The sequence below is a fragment of the Mesoplodon mirus genome (assembly GCF_964341445.2).
Source record: "Mesoplodon mirus genome assembly, chromosome: 9".
Classification (NCBI taxonomy): domain Eukaryota; kingdom Metazoa; phylum Chordata; class Mammalia; order Artiodactyla; family Ziphiidae; genus Mesoplodon; species Mesoplodon mirus.
This window is the reverse complement of record NC_138985.1, coordinates 99,665,271-99,685,644: the sequence shown is the minus strand read 5'-3', so window position 1 is coordinate 99,685,644 and position 20,374 is coordinate 99,665,271. Positions and strand designations below refer to the sequence as shown.

At 41.5% G+C, this 20,374-nt stretch overlaps 1 protein-coding gene across 2 annotated transcripts in view; it reads left to right on the top strand.

Moving 5' to 3' along the window:
* The window catches only part of DGKI (diacylglycerol kinase iota), a gene marked incomplete at its 5' end in the record, with an annotated part of 458,035 nt that extends 437,969 nt beyond the window's left edge, over nt 1–20,066 (top strand). For both annotated transcript variants that reach the window (XM_082631691.1, XM_082631690.1), the window contains 4 exons: nt 101–221; nt 13,849–13,885; nt 15,543–15,642; nt 19,570–20,066. In XM_082631691.1, coding sequence (XP_082487817.1) covers nt 101–221; nt 13,849–13,885; nt 15,543–15,642; nt 19,570–19,686 — 375 coding nt within the window. In that variant the 3' untranslated portion in view covers nt 19,687–20,066. The remainder of the gene's footprint in view (nt 1–100; nt 222–13,848; nt 13,886–15,542; nt 15,643–19,569) is intronic.
* Nucleotides 20,067–20,374: the final 308 nt, after the last annotated feature.

The following is a 20,374-nucleotide window of genomic DNA, read 5'->3' as shown; positions in this document are numbered from 1 at the left end:
ACATTTGTGGTTTGTTACGTTAGTTTTATTTTATCACCGGTTAGCTGTTTCCCTTGTTCTGGACTGTGCCTGAGCTGCTTTTCCTATGTTTCTTTTTCAGCTAATAGAAAGCTATAAAAATGGAGGCAGCCTGCTAATTCAGGGACCAGACCACTGTTCACTCCTTCACTACGCAGCTAAAACTGGCAACGGGGAGATTGTGAAATATATCCTTGACCACGGTGAGTAGGCACAGCGAACCAGGAATTATTTGTCTGTGAAATAGACTGAGTTTTCTAAGTTGACTTTCATCCAGGCTGTCCTCAGAATGGTGGAAATCTTCTCCAACTTTAGCTGACTCTCCTTGCTTATTTGAGGGAGCTGGGATTCCAGATCCCTTACACATGTAGGTCACCTTAACCAAGCCATTAACAGAAATAATTTTCATATCAAGGCCTTTGCAGGGTATTTGGGGGCTGATTAATGAAAAACTAGAAGACAAACCAAATGTGGCCTTGGCATAGCATGCTTTACTGTTTTGGGAAGAGCTTTTATGTTTTTGGGAAGCTAACTAGTTGGGACCAGGTACCTAATCCATATTTATAGCTGATCATTCTGAGGAGTAATGAGCATATTGTTTTTCCATCTTTCTAGTCATCCCCCCTTTTTTTTCTGTTTGAGTCTCATTCATCTTTTCAACTCAAGTCACACTTTATTCTCTTCGAAAACATCTGGTACTCTTGTGCCCTCTGTGGCCAGCCATGTTCACCTCCTGGATGGTGTCCTAACTGGGTCTGTAATTTGGTGTTAGATCATGTACTTTAGCATGTACTTCTGATAGTCCTTTAGAGGCACAAACACATGAGAGGAATATCAAATATTGACCATACTTTCAGCTTCCCACGTTTATAGTTTTTCTAGGACTGAAAAATAGGAGAGAAGGAGGAAACATCTCCCTGGCTTGGCTGTTTTTGAGGGGTCTCTAGCTCTGCTAGATACAGGTACACAGAGATCCTGGAAGATTTTCTGTGAGCCCTAGCACTGAGCCTGTGGCCTACCCTCATTGTATCATATTTAGGCTGTAAACAGTAAGCACATTAGTACACATTCACATTCCCTGTTTTTAAATTGAAGTATAGTTGATTTACAATGTGTTAGTTTCAGGTGTACAGCAAAGTTATTCATTTATACATATAAACATATATCTAGTCTTTTTAAGATTCTTTTCTGTTACAGGTTATTACAAGATATTGAGTATAGTTCCCTGTGCTATACAGCAGGTCCTTATCGTTTATCTATTTTATATACAGTAGTGTGTATCGGTTAATCCCAAACTCCCAGTTGACCCCTCCCCTGCCCTTCCCCCTTTGGTAACCATAAGTTTGTTTTCTGTGTCTGATTCACATTCCTTTTTATTCCTCTTTTTATGCAATTCAGCAAACATGTCTTATTCCATTCATTCATTCATTCATCAAATATTTGTGGAGTACTTCACAGGAACTACCTGTTATAGAACAGCACACACACAAAAACAAAATACAGTCACTGTTATCAAGCAATTGCAGGCTAAAAAAGTATATAAGCACATGCATCATAAAATTTAAAGCAGTTGTATGTAGATGCCTTAAGTCCTATTGTAAAGCCACAAATAGATAACATAGCTACCATTTCTCAAGCACGGGTTATATGCCATGTGCTTATACTAAGCACATGCTATCATTTAATCTTTACAAGGACCTGGTAAGGTAAGTATTAGACTGTCAGTCACATTAGACTCACCTTGCTTTGTCTTCAGTACCTTCTCACCATGGAGAGTTTGCTTGAACCCTTGGCCTGAATTATGGTGGAAAGAGTGGTTTAGGGGCTTCCCTGGTGGTGCGGTGGTTGAGAGTCCACCTGCCAATGCAGGGGACGCGGGTTCGTGCCCCAGTCCGGGAGGATCCCACATGCCGCGGAGCGGCTAGGCCCGTGAGCCATGGCCGCTGAGCCTGCGTGTCTGGAGCCTGTGCTCCGCAACGGGAGAGGCCACAACAGTGAGAGGCCCACGTACTGCAAACAAACAAACAAACAAAAAAAGAGTGGTTTAGGAAGAGGAAAGGGAGTTAAAGTAGGATGGTCGCCATTAGGGGCTTTCTTTCCCCCTGGTAGGCTAGGTTGGATAATCCCAAGCCTGTCTGCCCGGGAAAGCCTAGATGTATTTCCGGTGCTGTGTCTGGGGTGCGCATATTCTGCCTCCTACTCACCTGACCATTCTGTCCCCAGCAATTAAAGCATTCCTCTTTGGGCAAGACTTACGAAAGCATTGGTGGCGTCAATTCTGCTTGTCTCTCCCACCACCACCCCCCCCGCCCCCAACAACACACATCATAGGTGTTTTCTCTTTCTTATAGTGACTCTTCCAAAAGCTTGTGACAGGCAGAACCAAATATTAGAACCCGGCCCCATAGACAGTGCATAAAGGTCACAAAGCTTCCGTGGTTATTTTTCTCTGAATAGAAAAGATCTCAGGATTTCCACTGTACAAGGTTCAGGTGAACTTTACATATATGCTGTCACTTTGTTTGCCTCTAGCTCAGGCTCAAGCACTCCTGGTGGCTGTTGTCTTGATCATTCTCAATCCTTCCCTCCTAGTTTGCCCTTTACCCGATGAGATTGAGTGTTTGCCCGCATACCCACATACCACTCTAGAGTTCGGTGAGACACTGGCTTGTCTATTTGAGCGATGAGGCAACTTAGGAATTCTCTCTCCTCCCCTCTCTACCTCTCCTGAAGAACAAGCGTTCCCTTCTCTGGTTCTGCGATCCGCTCTGCATCAGCGATCTGCTGGTATCTCACTTGGTCTTACCTATGAGGCTTCAGGGAGCTGCCGTTTTGACTGCGTCTGTATTTAAGATGGACTCTCACATGTTCGGGGCTCTCAGCTGAGATGGCTGGGACACCTGAGCCTTTCTCTACACCTGGACCTTCATCCCAGGCTTCTGCATAGCATGATGGTCCTCGGGTTCCTGGAGGGTGAGGATGGAAGCTTCCAGACCTTCTGAGGTCAGGCTGGGGAAGTCTGCCTCATCTCTGTGGCATTCTGCCAGCTAAAACAAGTCACAGAGCCAGCCCCAACTCAAGGGGTGGGGAAATAGACCCCTCTGCTTTATAATTAATGGCCGTATTTAATCTACCCCCCTCCCTTACTCTGTCTTCTTCAGTTGAAAATGATGACCCTCCCTTCTCAATATCCTGAACTACTGACTCACTTGGAATTCCCTGGAGCTCTGCGTTTATATTTGCCTTTGGTTCAGGGTCCTAAGCCAAGGCTGCAATATTTAGCAAATAAAAATACAAGACAACAATAACTTTTTTTTTTAAGCATTAAGTATGTCCCATGCAGTATTTGGGACATAATTACACTAAAAACAAAACCAAAAATCCTCTTCTCAGCTGGGTCCCCCCAGGGCCTTGAATGATGAGGCCTGAGATGATATTGCTCTAACACCATGGATTTTCACACACACCCCAACTTCTCTTTCTACTCCCTTAGGACGGTCTTTAAAAGCCCTTGTAACTCAAGCTCATAAGACTTGGAGTTTCTAACCTCAGCCATAGATCAGTACACACACACTCTTTCTGGCATGAAATCCAGCTGGCAAATCTCTTAGTGCTCTGATCAAAGCCTGACATTCCAATACTACACTAGTTTCTTTTCGATCCCAGGTGTCTTTTGCAAAGAGTGAATAATGTGATACAGCTCTCTGTGTCAAAACTGAAGGACACAAGGAATTTGTTAGTAACTTGGGGTAGGGGGAAGCTTATTTTTCTAATTTTTTTAGTTAACTTTTATAAATTAGTTGGTTTAATATTTATACTAATGAGAAAACACTTGAGATTTTTGTAATCACCTCAACTTCACTCACAGGCAAACAGTTCTCGTGGTCACTGTGTCTGCCTTACCAGGGTCTCCAATTGGCCAGTAGATACATGGGGGGAAAGACTGGAGATCATGAAGCAAAATCCATCTCTTCTGTTTGAAAATAAAATCTTACTATGATCTACATTCCAAGGATCACTGTATATTGATGGGTGGCAATTTTTAACCTTTTAGTACTACAGTCAAATAACAGAAACTGAATTGCAGTTGATTTTTACTAAAATTAGTATTTATCAACCTGATAGGCATGGTCAATTTCATTCATAATATCAACCTCATTATCTCTAGTTATTCAGGAACATGGATGTAAAATCTTTTGACGTCGTCAGCCTAATTCTCCATGTTCCTTAAGGGCTAAGAACTTTGGCTCAACCATTTCTGTTGTCATTTGTTTTATTATCTTTAGTTGCTGATATAATTTTATAAACCTGTGCATTTAGAATTGGAAACTATCTTTGCAGAACTATTCATCTCATTTCAACTACAGAAACTCTTTTAAATTATCGTGTTCTTGAAGTCGGGGACACGCGTACACAGAAAACACGACCCTTTCTCTGTAATCATCTTAATGTGATCTCTGCTCAGTGAATAGTCTTGCCTAATTTAATAATGATGATGACTGAAATTCCCCGGATCTGATGGAAAATATCCTTTGCAAAGATGCCTCTGTGAGGCTAAGATTTGGGGATTTCTACCAGACTGGCATCGTTGTCTGTAAATTAGCATTAGATTTGCAGAGTGGGTGGGTCTGATCAGTTTGAATTCATGGAAATAAAAAAATTAATGAATACAAATTTTCCACTGTGCCAAAAATCAAGAGATGCCACTCCTAATAATCTCAGTTGCTGCAAACCTCTTGAAGTTCTAGTTTTTAAAATTTTATGTCTTCATATTATATAAATCCTAAAAACTGTTCAAAGACCTGCCTGTAAAGATGCCTTTAATGACAAGGGTCCTCAGAAACAGTGGGCCTTTTTCAAGGCTCATGACTGATACGGCTTGTTCGCTTTCTGCATCCTTACTCCAGGGAGCCCCTCTCTCCCCTCTGCTTTGCCTTCTTCTTCACCGTTTATTGACGCTGAGCAGTGGGGTCCGCAATCAGGAGGACGCCGCCCTCTGAACGGGAGTCGTGAGAGATTAGTCATTCTCCCAGACACCACATTCAGCAACCAAGTTCTCTTCTCAGAGCTCTTTTAAATCCAGGCTGAGGGGCTGGGGGGCGCGGGACCTGTGGTTATTTCTGAAAAGCCCCAGGAGGCTTGAATTTTTCTCTTCCCGCATCTTCTTTGGGACTTCTACTCTCAAATACACGACATGCTGCTTTCCTTTATGAAAAACTGGAATTTGGGCATTGGGAGGGTTGAAAAGAGAACGGAGGTGGGAGAGAGCTTAAGAATTCCACAGGGACAGGGTGGAGAGAGGAGGTTGTGGAGGGATTCCAGCTGAGAGACCCCCGCCCCACCCCCGGTGGTTCCTGCTTTTCAGCTCCTTTCAGCCATACTTTTGCCCACTCCCTCCTCCCTAGCGTTAGCCCTTCGAGAGACTTTTATGGTGTTTTAGTCTTTTACCCCCGCCCCCCACCCCGGCACATTCTGCTCTTTTGTTTTTATTCTCCCACCTCCCACCCCCCTGCCCCCTACTGCGTTTCCTGATAGAAATCTCACTCATGCATTTCCTTTCTGATTTCAATGGCTTATTTTGTCTTCCCTCTTTTTCTGCCTTCAGTCTTTCTTTTCTTTTTTTCACCCCCCCCCCCCTTTTTCTGCCTCTGGTCCCCGAGAGAAACGACCACCATCCTGCTGGGACAGGATGATGGTGCTGTTAAGAGTTCCCAGTGCCAGCTCTCCCCACATCTGTGCAGCTTTTGTCCTGGGGCAGAGGAGGATTTGGAATGGTCTGCTGGCAGCGTCAGGGAGACTAATGGGAAATGAGGTCCACAGAGAGAGAGAGAGAGAGAGGCCACGGGGAGTTGGTAGGAACAGCAAAGGGGATTTGGATGCCTCGGTGTGGGAAGCAAATTAAAGGATGCGTGTGACAAAAGACACATCACATATGATACAAGTGCAGTATCGATGATAAAACTGCATCAGTTCAGTGGAAGAACCTATGGGATGAGCACTGACTGGGCAGCAAACTTGAAATTTGGAAGGTTTGACTACTTACCATGCTGCTCACTTTTTCATGTTGGGAGGTTTGTGAAGTTTTGCTTCTTTTCGAAGCAAAAAAAGCTTCCCTGGCCTTCACCAGGGAATACTGATGTGTATTCCCCACAATGTATTTTTCTTTCCCTTATTTTTCAGACCATTTCTCATATAGCATAGCTTTTTCTTAAATCCATGTTCCATTTATGGATCTCTTTCTGAGAAAAAATATATTGGCCAGGGTCCAAGTGGATTTTTAAATGTTTCATTCATTCATTCAAAAATTCCCATGCACTTTTTTTTTTTTAATTATTTATTTTTGGCTGCATTGGGTCTTCGTTGCTGTGTGCGGGCTTTCTCTAGTTGTGGAGAATGGTGGCTACTCTTTGTTGCAGTGCGTGGGCTTATTGCGGTGGCTTCTCTTGTTGCAGAGCACGGGTTCTAGGCACGTGGGCTTCAGTAGTTGTGGCTCACGGGCTCTAGAGCACAGGCTTAGTAGTTGTGGTGCACAGGCTTAGTTGCTCCGCAGCATGTGGGATCTTCCCAGACCAGGGCTCGAACCTGTGTCCCCTGCATTGGCAGGCGGATTCTTATCCACTGTGCCACCAGGGAAGCCCAGTCCCATGCACTTTTGAAGAAAAATGTTATAGTAATAATCACTGCTCATCTTCACTGTTCTGAATGCTTTACATGTATTCATACATTTAATTCTTACAACAATCCTACAAGGTAAGTTCTCTTATCTCTATTTGACAGGTGGTAAAAACTGAAGGGTAGTAAAGTTAGGTGACTTGCCAAAATTCATCCATAATATGAGATTGGTTTCTGCCTTCCATATTCCTAAAACCCAGCGAGGGAAATGAAACATGGATAAACAACCAGAGCACAGGGTAGTTTGAAATGAGTATCATATGCAGTGTTCCAGTGACAACTGGTACAGGGCTGCAGAAGGGCAGTGATCATCTTATGAAAATTTCATGGAGAAATTTGTACCCGTATCCCCTCAGTAGAGATTCAACAGTCAACTTCTGGTGCAGGTTAGCTATGGAATGGAGTGTGGAAATTTTAGTAAATCCTGGGAGGGACAGAGAGCCAAGACTTCCCTTTATATTCAGGGAACAATCGGGAATTCTCTGCTGACAATTTAATGGCATTCCTTCAAACTCCTTAGGGGAAATGCATGGTATCCACAATCAGGATATATGTATTCATGAAATACAAACTAAGCCCAAACCCAGATGTTCCCCATTGGTATATATTGAAGGAATTCCATCATCTTTATGTCTTCTCTTTCTCCTGTTCCCTCCCTTATGAGTGAGACTAAAATTAACTTTTCCAAAAACCATAGTTGCTATTTTTTTACATGTATTTTTCCTTCAAGGGAAAATTTTTATGGTCTTTGTTGATTGTTTTTATTTCTCTGGCTACGCCTCCACCTCCCAATCTTACACCAATGCTACTAACCCACACAGTGCACTATTAGACAGCGTGCTGTACTAGTAAGAGTAGCTCCCTGTAGGTCACTGAAGACACAAATGGGGAGGGAAACCACAGCTTTGTCTCCGGCTCCACCTGGCACTCTCCTCTCCTTTTCTCTTCTGCAGCCCCTTCTTGTTATCAGTTAATTAAGTCCATCTTTCCAGAGCTGTTCCTGAAACCTTTAACCGAAGTTTCTTTGGATATTAAGAGCAAAAGGATCTTGTTTTAGTATCAGCAGCTCTTTTTCTCATCTCTGTCAGCTGCAGAGGATTAAAGGGGGAGGGGGAGACAATAAACAGCTCCAGGCGTGCCTGACTCGCAGATTAGATGACCAGCTCTGGAATCCTTCTGGGTTGGCTTCATTTACAGTGATTCTTGTCAGAAAGTTGAGGAACAAGCTGCTTTCTCTTCCTTGTCCCACTTTCAGAGTGTCAAATCCTTGCCATTTTAGCACAGATTAAACTGCTTCAGCATCCTCTCACTGCATGGAGGCATGGACCCCAGAGTCCATGGACCCACTGTGGGTGCAGCTCTGAGAGCACCAAGTGACAGTGCTGAGGAAAGGAGGAACTGAGACAAGGCCCCTGTTGCCTAAAAATTTGTGCAGTTGTTACCAAACACACGTTCGTGTGTGCCCGACGCACAATGAGGCCAAACAAACCGAAACATTGGAGTTTGGAGCAGAGAAAGGCTTATTGCAGGGCCAAGCAAGGAGAACGGGTGGCTTGTCCCCCAAAACCCTGGACTCGTCAAAGGGTTTCAGCAAAGTATTTTTAAAGGCAAGGCGAGGGAGGGGCATTACAGGGTATGTGATCAGCTTATGCACAATTCTCTGATTGGTTGATGGTGACAGGTAACAGGACAGTGTCCCAGGGGTTAACATTATCAATCCTTAGGTGCCAGTATGTCTGGGGGCTCATGATCAACAAGTAGTTAACTTTTTCTATTTGGTGGTGGTTTTAGCATCTGTAAAACAACTCAGGAAGTGTGCATCAGATACTATTGTCTAGGTACTCCAGAGAGGAGCTACAGCAGAGGACATGGGGGAGGGATCTGTCCCGGGAAGGTCCTGCTCAGTTACACAATTTTAAGTAACAATGGGAACAGACACTGGTGAGGCCAGGCTGCTCCTGCTCATGGAATTCCTTTCAAAATGAATGGCTTTGCTGAAGGAGCTTTCTAAAAGGACCATTGGGCACTGTAGGCCTTCTTGCTCCTGACCTTGCGGAGGATGCCTCATCAGCGATTGAATAGGCCTGGAGGACTGGTTCTCAGGACACAGAATTGGAGTCAATACTTACTTCAAATGTAAGTGGGAGCCAAGGCGCCCTTTTATATCTCCTTCCCCCATTGATATTCCAGTATCTTGACTTAGTGTAACCTGCTGTGTTATGTCAGAGAGTAGGACACTTAATTATACCTAAACTGTAGGCATTTCATGTAGTGTCCCAGCTACTGTTTTAAGCACATTTTTTTGTATTAACTTATGAAACCTCATAACAAACCTGCGAGATAAATATTATTATTAATCCTGATTTACATGTGTGACAATCAGGGGGCTGAGAAATGAAATGAACTTGCCCAAGATCTAGTGAGTGGAAGATACATCTGGGATTTGAAACCAAGGAGGCTCAGCTCCAGAACCCTCACTCTTAATCACTGTGCTGGACTGCTTGGCACTTCAGGGGGTACAGGGCAGGGAGGGGGTGGATTATCATTCATGTTTCCTTAGAACCACAGGACTGAGGAACAAAAATGAATGAATTGAATCCTTGTTGAACCTGTAGAATAGGGAACATGCTAGAAGGATATGAAAAATAATCCAAGTGTTCTTACATTTAAAAGATGTAGAATAATTTATTTAAGGAGATAAGGCATACATTTGAAAAGCAAATACATAGTACAAGGGTAGACTCCAATAAGTATTATGGGAGTTCTTCTGTTGATTGATTCCTTCTGTCAAAGAGAAGACAGGTTGATTCCATCTGTTAAAGGTGGCCTTTTCAGAGGACCTTGTCACAGACTGGTCTTTAAAGAATGTGTAAGATTTAGGTGTGTGGGTAGAAAATCCCTCTCTGGGTAGCAAGATTGGAGAGAGCAAGCGCTCAGAGCTGGGAGAGCCTGAGAAATATTTGGGTGATTGTGCAGCTACCACTTTAGCTTATGCAAAAAAAATGGAGCCTTGAGAACAAATTGAGGAAGGGTAGTTCCAAGTGAAAGACTGTGAACTTAAATGTTGAAATACCTGGGGAGACACAGGACATATGATGAATTTAAAACCTGGAAATCTGGATGTTGCAAGATCTTTTTTATGTTTTCTTAGTAACAGTCCTGCATGCTAATATGTTCCTGACAGAGACCTTTTAGGAAGTTTATTTGTCAAATAGGACAAGTAGGAGCAACAGATAGGACAGACATTGCAAGAGAAGATTCACCCAGCCTAGATGACCAGTAGATGGGAAAGAGAGGAGGTGAAGTTGGTGATTTAGCTCCTGGATGACCAGGAGGATTGTGAAAGTCCCCTTTCTCCTTGACCCAATGACATTTTTTTTAAATTGAAGTATAGTTGATTTACAGTAGTGTGTTAGTTTTAGGTATATAGCACAGTGATTCAGATATATATCTATATATATATATGTTCTTTTTCAATATTACAAAATATTGAGTAGAGTTCCTTGTGCTATACAGTAGGCCCTTGTTTGTTATCTCTTTTATATATAGTAGTATATATATGTTAATACCAAACTCCTAATTTATCCCTCCCTGCCCCCTTTCTCCTTTAGTAACCGTAAGTTTGTTTTCTATGTCTGTGGGTCTATTTCTGTTTTGTAAATAAGTTCATTTATATCTTTTTTTTTTTTAGATTCCATGTATAAGCCATATCATGTTAGTCTTTCTCTGACTTACTTCACTTAGTATAATCATCTCTACGTCCATTCATGTTGCTGCAAATGACATTATTTCATTCTTTTTTTTTTTGATGTTCAGTACACAGAACATTTTCTTTTTTCTCTTTATTTTTTACTTTTTTCTCTTTATTTTTTATTAAAATTTAGTTAATTTACAACTTTGTGCTAGTTTCAGGTGTACAGCAAAGTGATTCAGTTATACATATATATATATATATATATATATATGTCTATTCTTTTTTTTTTTTTTTTTTTTTTTTTTTGCTGTATGCGGGCCTCTCACTGCTGTGGCCTCTCCCGTTGCGGAGCACAGGCTCCAGACACACAGGCTCCGCGGCCATGGCTCGCGGGCCCAGCCGCTCCGCGGCATGTGGGATCTTCCGGGATCGGGGCACGAACCCGTGTCCCCTGCATCGGCAGGCGGACTCTCAACCACTGCGCCACCAGGGAAGCCCATATGTCTATTCTTTTTCAGATTCTTTTTCCATATAGGTTATTACAAAATACTGAGTGTAGTTCCCTGTGCTATACAGTAGGTCCTTGTTGTTTACCTATTTTATATACAGCAGCATGTATAGGTTACTCCCAAATTCCTAATTTATCCCTCCCACCCCCATTCCCCTTTGGTAACCATAAGCTTGTTTTCTATATCTATGAGTCTGTTTCTGTTTTATAAATAAGTTCATTTGTATTTTTTATTTTAGATTACACATATAAGTGATATCATATGATATTTGTCTTTCTCTGTCTGACTTCACTTAATCACTAGGTCCATCCACGTTGCTGCCAATGGCATTATTTCATCCTTTTGTATGGCTGAGTAGCATTCCATTGTATATATGTACCATATCTTCTTTATCCATTCATCTCTCGATGGACATTTAGGTTGCTTCCATGTCTTGGTTATTGTAAATAGTACAATACTGGGGTGCATGTATTTTTTCAAATTACGGTTTTCTCTGGATACATGCCCAGGAGTGGGGTTGCAGGATCACATGGTAGCTCTATTTTTAGTTTTTTAAGGAACCTCTATACTGTTCTCCACAGTAGCTGTACCAATTTACATTCCCACTAACAGTGCAAGAGGGTTCCTTTTACTCCACACCCTCTTCAGCATTTGTTATTTGTAGACTTTTTAATGATGGCCATTCTGACCTGTGTGAGGTGATACCTCACTGTAGTTTTGATTTGCATTTTTCTAATAATTAGCGATGCTGAACATTTTTTCATATGCTTTTTGGCCATTTGTATGTCATCTTTGGAGAAATGGTTGTTTATATCTTCTGCCAATTGTTTGATTGTTTTTTGATATTGAGCTGTATGAGTTATTTGTATATTTGGAAATTATTCCCCTGTCGGCCTCATTGTTTGCAAATATTTTCTCCCATTCTGGAGGTTGTCTTTTCATTTGGTTTATGGTTTCCTTTGCTGTGCAAAAGCTTTTAAGTTTAATTAGGGCCCATTTGTTTTTGTTTTTATTTCCATTACTCTAGGAGACAGATCCAAAAAGATCTTGCTGTAATTTATGTCAAAGAGTGTTCTGCCTATGTTTCCCTTTAGGAGTTTTATAGTATCTGTTCTTACATTTAGGTCTTTGATCCATTTTTAGTTTATTTTTGTATATGGTATTAGAGACTGTTCTAATTTCAAGCTTTTACATGCAGCTGTCCAGTTTTCCCAGCACCTCTTATTGAAGAGATTCTTTTCTCCATTGTATATTCTTGCCTCCTTTGTCGTAGATTAATTGACCATAGGTGCGTGGGTTTATTTCTGGGCTTTCTATCCTGTGCCATTGATCTATATGTCTGTTTTTGTGCCAGTACTAAACTGTTTTGATTACTGTAGCTTGGTAGTACAGTCTGAAGTCAGAGAGCCTGATTCCTCCAGCTCTGTTCTTCTTTCTCAAAATTGCTTTGGCTATTCGGAGTCTTTTTTATTTCTATACAAACTGTAAAATTTTTGTTCTAGTTCTGTGAAAAATGCCATTGGTAATTTGATAGGGATTGCATTGAATCTGTAGATTGCCTTGAGTAGTATAGTCATTTTAACAATATTGATTCTTCCAATCCAAGAACATGGTGTATCTTTCCATCTGTTCGTGTCATCTTCAGTTTCTTTCATCAGTGACTGACCACTGACTTTCAGAGTTAGGGAAGATGAGGTTAGGACTTTCTTTCTTCTAATTATATAGTAAGTAGTTGTATAAATAAATGCTCAATGATAATGATATCTGCCAATATGGAGAGCAAATCACCAGGATCATACTTCTAAAGTTTACAGTGCTCAATACCTAGAGCTGTGTTTGACCCTTCCAAACACATTCATTCATTAATTCAACCAAACATTTAAGCCTCTGCTTGGCACCAGGCTCCATGCCAGTCACCAAGGAAGGACACGGTGGACAAGAAATTGGCCACAACTTCAAGGGATTTTCCTGAGTCTAGTTGTGGAGAGAGACGAGACAAGTCAGCAGGTGATTTTAACATGGCTTGACAAGTGTCATGATTGGTAAGGTGATCATATATACCTACTTGTCAGAGATAGTCTCAATTTGGATGATTAATTATTATTACCCCCACCATTTTAGGAAATGGGGTTAGTACACAAAGTGAGGTAACACAAAGGAATGACATTTAATGCAGTATTAGGAGTGGGGAGATAGAGGGCTTTGTGGAGAAAATGTATGTCAGCTGATACCTGCAGGTAAGGAATTGTGTGAAGCGTTGGGGGAAAAGGTGAACATTCCAAGCAGTGTTTGCAGGTTGAATGAATAAATTAGTGAACAAATGAGAAATTGTGAATGTGCAAGCACAGAACATTTTAATTCCTGATGAAGCATCTATAATCATTTGATGTTTACATATAACATTTCTTCCAGATTTTGGAAAGGAAATCTCATGAAAAATAGAATTTTACCCCATTTTTAAAATAAAGAGATTGGACTGGATAATATCTTGATTTAGTGTAATTTGCTGTGTTATGTCAGAGAAAGGGACACTTAATAATATGGTCTCTCATAGCTTTCATGCTATACTACATAAGATTACATCCCAAACAACCTGCTGCTGGAGAATGAAAAATGGTCTTTAAAGTCCATCTGATTCTCCCTTTCCCCCCCTAGGTAGCCACTTAATTATTTTTCATTTGTTCTATTCTTCAACTTGTTTGAAAGCTTCTTGAAGGCAGAGGCCATATCATTCTTTTTTATCTCCCATTCTGTACACATTGCCTGGTGATGATTGATGAGGGGAGGTAGAGGGATCCTTTCTCTTTGGGAGGGGAGGTGGTCTTATTATCCCTGTCGCCAAATACTCTTTCTTATTCAGCTTCCCAAGGCATTTTAATTCTGTGACTATAATTTTTTGTTAATGGTTAGTTTTTGAACTATTTTTGATGGACATCTTGCTTTCCTCTTCTTTAGGACCCTCTGAGTTATTGGATATGGCAGACAGCGAAACGTGAGTGTTGCCTTACATTATGTGGTCTAGATTATCTTCTTGAGAACATATCTAGGAAAAGAATGCAGCCTCTAGGGCATACAATTGATAATTGTAATGTCAGTGATAAAAAGTGTCTACTTTCAGTTGTATTTATAACTATGCAGGGCTAATCTTCTAAATCAAAGAATACACAATAAAAATAGATGGCACCCGTCACGATGATTGCACATGTAGCTGTTGCTGGTCATCATTTAGAACTTCCTTCAAGTGAGGTACTTCTGCTTTGATGCACCTTGAACTACAGAGAAATCTGAATTAATGCACTTACCTCTTAATTACCCATCACATTTACTCTTCCTCAACTGAGGTTTATAAGAAAATTAAGCCCTAATGCCCTAAGGCATCCTTTTTGTATAGTGAAACAATTTCTCTGTGCTGAGTCTAGAATGGGACAAGTTATACAACCACTGGAGAACCAAGAACATAGTACCTCCAACCATTTCCATGTTTTGTGCTTCAGAAGAGAAACCCTGGTTGAGAAAGTCACCAGCTCTGTGGATGGTTGCCAGACTGATAATGCTTGTTTTCAACTTTCTCATTCCCAGGCGGCAAAATAGCTACTATTCCCCAAACAGAAACAAAGGAAAGCTAAGCATTTAACCCTGGAAGCCATGTTGAGCCTCTAAAGAACATCAGTGAAATTTGAAAAGGGATAAAGAATGGGCAGGGTGGAGTGTGGGGAGGGGCTAAGGAGAGATGGAGGAGGACAAGTAGGAAGGATTTAACCAGGAGTTACTGACAAGGGAGAAACTGTCCATTGCTACATAGAGTTTGTCCACATACCGCAAATCCCATTGGCAAGGTTATCACTCACCCCAGTTTGCCTCTCTAAGGACTGCATTTGATTTTCCATAAACACTTTGGCATTAAGTGTCTTTTCAATTTCAGACTCAGAATGGGAATGTCCTCCTCCCTGTACTGCCTGTGGGGGTGGGGGAAATAGCCACTTTGCCTTGGCTGTTCCCCATACTGATGGCTGACCTGCTGCCCAGTGGGGCAGCTCTGGTTGCAGAACCCTCCCAGAGTCTTACCATCCCTCCCAGGTATCTTCTGTGGCTGTCCCCCTCCTGCCACTCACCAGGAATCAGCAGGTAGAGCAGAGTGGGAATCTCCTGGGTCTTTGAAGTTGGGTTCCCAGGAGATACTCCTCCCGGGGCCAGATGGTCTACCAAGCACTGTGCTGTGGTCCTCCATTGCTGCTCCTGTGTGTGCATCATCTAGGTTGCTCCTGCCCTGCCCACATGTCTACACAGAAAGAATGGCTCCACACTGTTCAGACACATCTACACCCATCAGTCTATTTCATAGGGCCATTGGGTAGTACTTCAATCAGACAGTAGTCGCTTAAAACAAAATCACTCAGCCTACTTGACCAGCCAACACTGAAAAAGAGGCTGGAGTCAGATATTAGGGTTAGTGGATGACTAAGCCCCTCACCTACCTCCCCTGGCCATGCCCTGCAGCCGTGGTCTCACCCACAGATGATAGGGAAAGCGGCGAGGGGCACAGAACATGAGCAGCAGGGGGAGGATGCTACCCTCACTTCCCTCCCTGCTGCCTCTACCCTACTCCCACTGCCGCCTCCAACACTTCTCTCATTTCATCTTTGATTTAGGGGTGAGACCGCACTGCACAAGGCAGCTTGCCAGCGGAACCGGGCTGTGTGCCAGCTTCTGGTGGACGCAGGAGCATCTCTGAGAAAGACGGACTCCAAGGTAACTTGATGAGTGAGTGCAAGCATCCTCCCACGGGGCAAGATCTCTGGCACTATTGCCTTCACTTGTGCCCATAGCAAAGGCATCCTTTCTGTACTTATGGAAGTGCCTGGGGCTTCGGAAAAAGGAGGAAAAAATGAAGTGTTTCATTTAGAGAAACTGCAGTTTAAATGTATAAGCACAAAGGGAGGGTGTGTGCTTGCCTAAGGGACTTACAGACCTCTGAATGCGTTGGCCTTTGGACTTTGGGCTTCTCCTTCTGCTGACGGCCAGCAGCCAAGTGTGGAGAGGGTGAGGTGCAAAGCACTAGAAGGGTCGGGACCAAGTGCAAAAGATATTGGCCTGGCTACCAAGAAGCCCCTTTGGAATTTCTCCTTCAGCTACTTAATCCAGAATAGCTTAAAACCCATGATTTATGTGGCCCCATATATGGGTGCCAAAGTGATGACCAAGCACTCCCAGGATGGGAGATCAGGCTGCACCATGAATTGTTCCGGTTTACAGAGAGCTCCCAAGGAAAGGGTTAAAGCTGGAGTAAAGGAGGAGCTGAAGCTTAGTGCTGTTGACCGAGAACTGCAGCCCATGGGAAAGAGATGGGCAGAGAGAAGAGTTCATACAGAAGATCAACTCCATAGAGAAATTCTCTGTGATGATCTGGGGTCAAAGCACCCTGGGTAGGCTCCAAGAAAGGACAAGCCACTTAACTGTAGAAGGTTACAAAGAAGAATTTTAATATAGAGATGAGGATTTCATTAAGTGGGTACTAAATAACCTAAGTTTGGGGTCAGTGAATGTAGCTAAGAAACATAGACAAATTACTTAGAAGCCTACTGATGACTTCAGCCCCATTAGATTCATTTAAGTGATGAGCCCCTACTTATATGCAGTCTTCACCCTGGGGTCTCCTCCAACTGCAGTGTACATTGTGACATAACTTTCTTCCTGATGTGGACCTTTCTTTCCTTTCTGAGCCAGTTCTGAGCCAGGCGCATTGCTCGATTCTCCACTTTCCTTGCAACCCACCAGATCCTTGCTCTCTGACTGAGGTCCCAGGCTGCCTTAATTCTGATAGCACTAGGCTATCAAATTCGTTAAGCTGGGTCCTGGTTTCTAGCTGGTCTGTTACCTATCTGGTTAGCTAATTGGGTGTAGGATTCCAAATGGCAGATAATTATTCACGGTGATATTATTCCCAGATGATATTTGCACTTAGGTGCTTTGATGTGTAACCTGATTGAGAAACACAACCCATGGAGGTAGGACCAGCTGAGGCCATGATCCGAGGTGGACTTGGCCTTCCTTGCTGGGGCCGCTCAGACACAGCAGGGCCATTGCCTGTTTACCACACAGAGACTGGTCTCAACTCAGGTGATAAAAGAGAAGGGAGGAGCAAGATGAACTAGAGGGACGATTAAAAGACCGGCCAGGAAACCCGGCCCCAGAGCAGATGGCTCTTTTTTAATCTAAGTTTCTGAATCAAATAAATGGGCTCAATGTTCCTTGAGATTCCTTTCTATTTTGTGTTACATATGTATGTGCTCTTTTCCAAATGCAAAAAATTTTATTACTTTTATTATAAATATAGCGCATTCTCACATAGAAAACTCTAGCAATGCAAAAAAAAAATTTTAAGTAAAAATTACTAGAAATCCCACAATCTAGACCTATATACCATTAAAACTTTAATGATTTCTCCCCACATGTGGGTATGTCTACTTTTCTCGTTTTCTTCAAGTAGGTAAAGTCATACTGTACATGCTATTGTATAAACTTTCACCCAACATTTTGTTTTATAGATCTTACCTTATGAAGTAATAGAGCTTCATCCTTTTCAGGGATCCTATAATTTTTCCATTCCATAATTTTTTGCTAGGTGAAAGCTGAATATGATAATTATGACTGGTTCTTCTTCTGGAAATTTTTGAAGAGAAGCAATATTTTGAGAATTTCTCTTAATAGGGAATGGCTCCTTAAAAATCAACTCAGAGGCCCACCCCAGTCCCTCTCTCTGAATATTTGGAAATTTGGAATCCCAACCTCATTAACATTGAAGACAAGATAATCTACAAGTACTGTAACCAAGTTGAATAAAATTATTATAGGGACTTGAAGCTATGGTTAAATATTAAATCCCAACTAAAGAAGTAAAATTTTAGGAAGAGTCTAGAGCCATTGTTACTTCCCTTCTATCTTCTACTCCATATCCCCTTGTAGGCTATGAGGGTCAGCCTTAATTGAGTTTGACACCATCCACTGCAATAGATGAGATGGAGGCTGAGAAGTGTTTGATAATTTTTGTAATGCTTGTGTGCATTTTTATACATGGAGCTATTACTTTGGTGCAATGATCATGCCTCTACCCTTTCCTTAGAACTCAATATCATTTTGTACATATATACAATGGAATATTCCTCAGCCATAAAAAAGAACGAAATAATGCCATTTGCAGCAACATGGATCGACTTAGAGGTTGTCATACTGAGTGAAGTAAGTCAGACGCAGAAAGACAAATATATGATATCGTTTATATGTGGGATCTAAAAAAATTGTACAAATGAACCTATTTATAAAACAAATAGAGTCACAGATGTAAAAAACAAACTTATGGTTACCAAGGAGAAAAGGGTGGGATAAATTGGGAGATTGGGATTGACATACACACACTACTAGGTATAAAATAGATAACTAATCAGGACCTACTGTATAGCACAGGGAATTCTACTCAGTACTCTGTAGTAACCTGTATGGGAATAGAATCTAAAAAAGAGTGGATATATATATATATATATATACGTATAACCGATTCACTTGGCTGTACAGCAGAAACTAACACATTGTAAATCAACTATACTCTAATAAAAATTAATTTTAAAAAACTTAATATTTTAAAATAAATATCACTGAACAAAAATACTGTGTGTATATAAATATACATATAACATAATAGACTGCAAAAAGTTATACAATCATTTAAAATGATGCAGAAGAACATTTCATGACATAGAAAGGTTTGATATATTATTAAGTGCAAAAGCACATTACCTAACAGTATATAAACAAAGTATGGTTTTATTTTCATAAAAATAATTATGTGTAGAGCTATAGAAAAAAGGTAAAATAGTTACTCTATGGAAGGTTAACAGCAGTTATCTTAGTATAGTGGAATTACTGGTGATTTTTCTTATGCTTTTCTACTTTCCCAAGATTTCTTTTTTTTTTTTTTTTTGATACTTTTTTTTTTAAAACATCTTTATTGGAGTATAATTGCTTTACAATGGTGTGTTAGTTTCTACTTTATAACAAAGTGAATCAGCTATACATATACATATATCCCCATATCTCATCCCTCTTGCTTTAATCAACACATCACTTTTATCGTCAGAAATTAACTTACTTTTTTGGAGAGATAAGACAGTTCTAAATTGGGGAGAACCTAACTGAAGACTTTGAAACCAACAAAGAAACCCCTTTAGATTGTTTCTGACCATCCCTTCCTCTTTGTTTCTGCTTGTTACTTCCCAGGGTTTAGTATAACAGAAAGAGTTCCAAACTAGAAATCAGAATGCCCGTTTCCCTGCTTTTCTGTTCAGTGATTTCTGTCCCCCTTCTGGAAAGGATCTGGGTTTCCAAACTCACTGTGCCACACAGTTTGCTGCTGTGTACCTACTCTGTGAGCCTCCATTTCCTTTGATGGAACCCCACCTCTGAAAAGTGATCATCTCTCTTGAACTTGCGTATCTCACATGTTTGATGAGATGCATCTATCAAATAATAGATCTGAAAGTGTCTCATCAATTCTAAAACAGCAAACATGGAAAGATCCTTTTTAGCAAGTCATCTTTGAGTAGCTCTGTTTCTATGATTTAAAAAAAAAAAAAATCTTATCCCAAGTGTTTGTGTCTCTTTCCTTTTCACTGTTACCTACAGGGTAAGACACCTCAAGAGAGAGCACAGCAGGCCGGAGACCCGGATTTGGCAGCCTACCTAGAAAGCCGCCAGAACTATAAGATCATTGGCCATGAGGACCTGGAAACTGCTGTTTGACCCTGGTAGACAGGCTGAGAGAATCTTAACGAGCATATCACCTGTGCCCTCCTGGTGATTGGGCAGCTCCCCTGGAAGAAGCTGATGGAATCCATAAATCTGTCTCTCTCCTGCAAGAATCTATCTGAGACCATGCCACCAGTTTTAAGGGCTACCAAGATGTACAACAGAACATGATAGCCCGCTGAGGACGAGGCAGGATGCCTGGAGGTTTGTGGAATACAAATTCCACAAAATTCTATCCTATTGCTTCCAGCAAGTAGCATGAACTTCTGTGTTCACCTGTATAATTTATTTTAAAGATTCAAGGATGTTTGTATAAATGGCACTGCTCCCTCCACCCCCTATGCATTCACCTTTCCCCTGTATCGCACAATTCTCCTGTAATGACCCATCCATTTAAAAAATATGATATGATCGGTTCTCTTTACATTCAGCCTTTGGAGACCAGAAGACTCTGAAGGTCTTTTCAAGCCCTCTGGCTGTCCTGCAAAAATATAACCATCAGACCGCTTCCATTTCCAAGACTAAATATACCGAGACTACTTAGTGACCTTTGCATGTCTCCTCTCCCTCCTTAATCCCTTTTCGTTATACAGGAGCTGGGGAGTGCCACAGAAATAATGTCAGCTTGTGTGCAATATCTCTGAGGCGTGGCAAGGTGGCATGGGAGTTGTCTGGGCTCAGA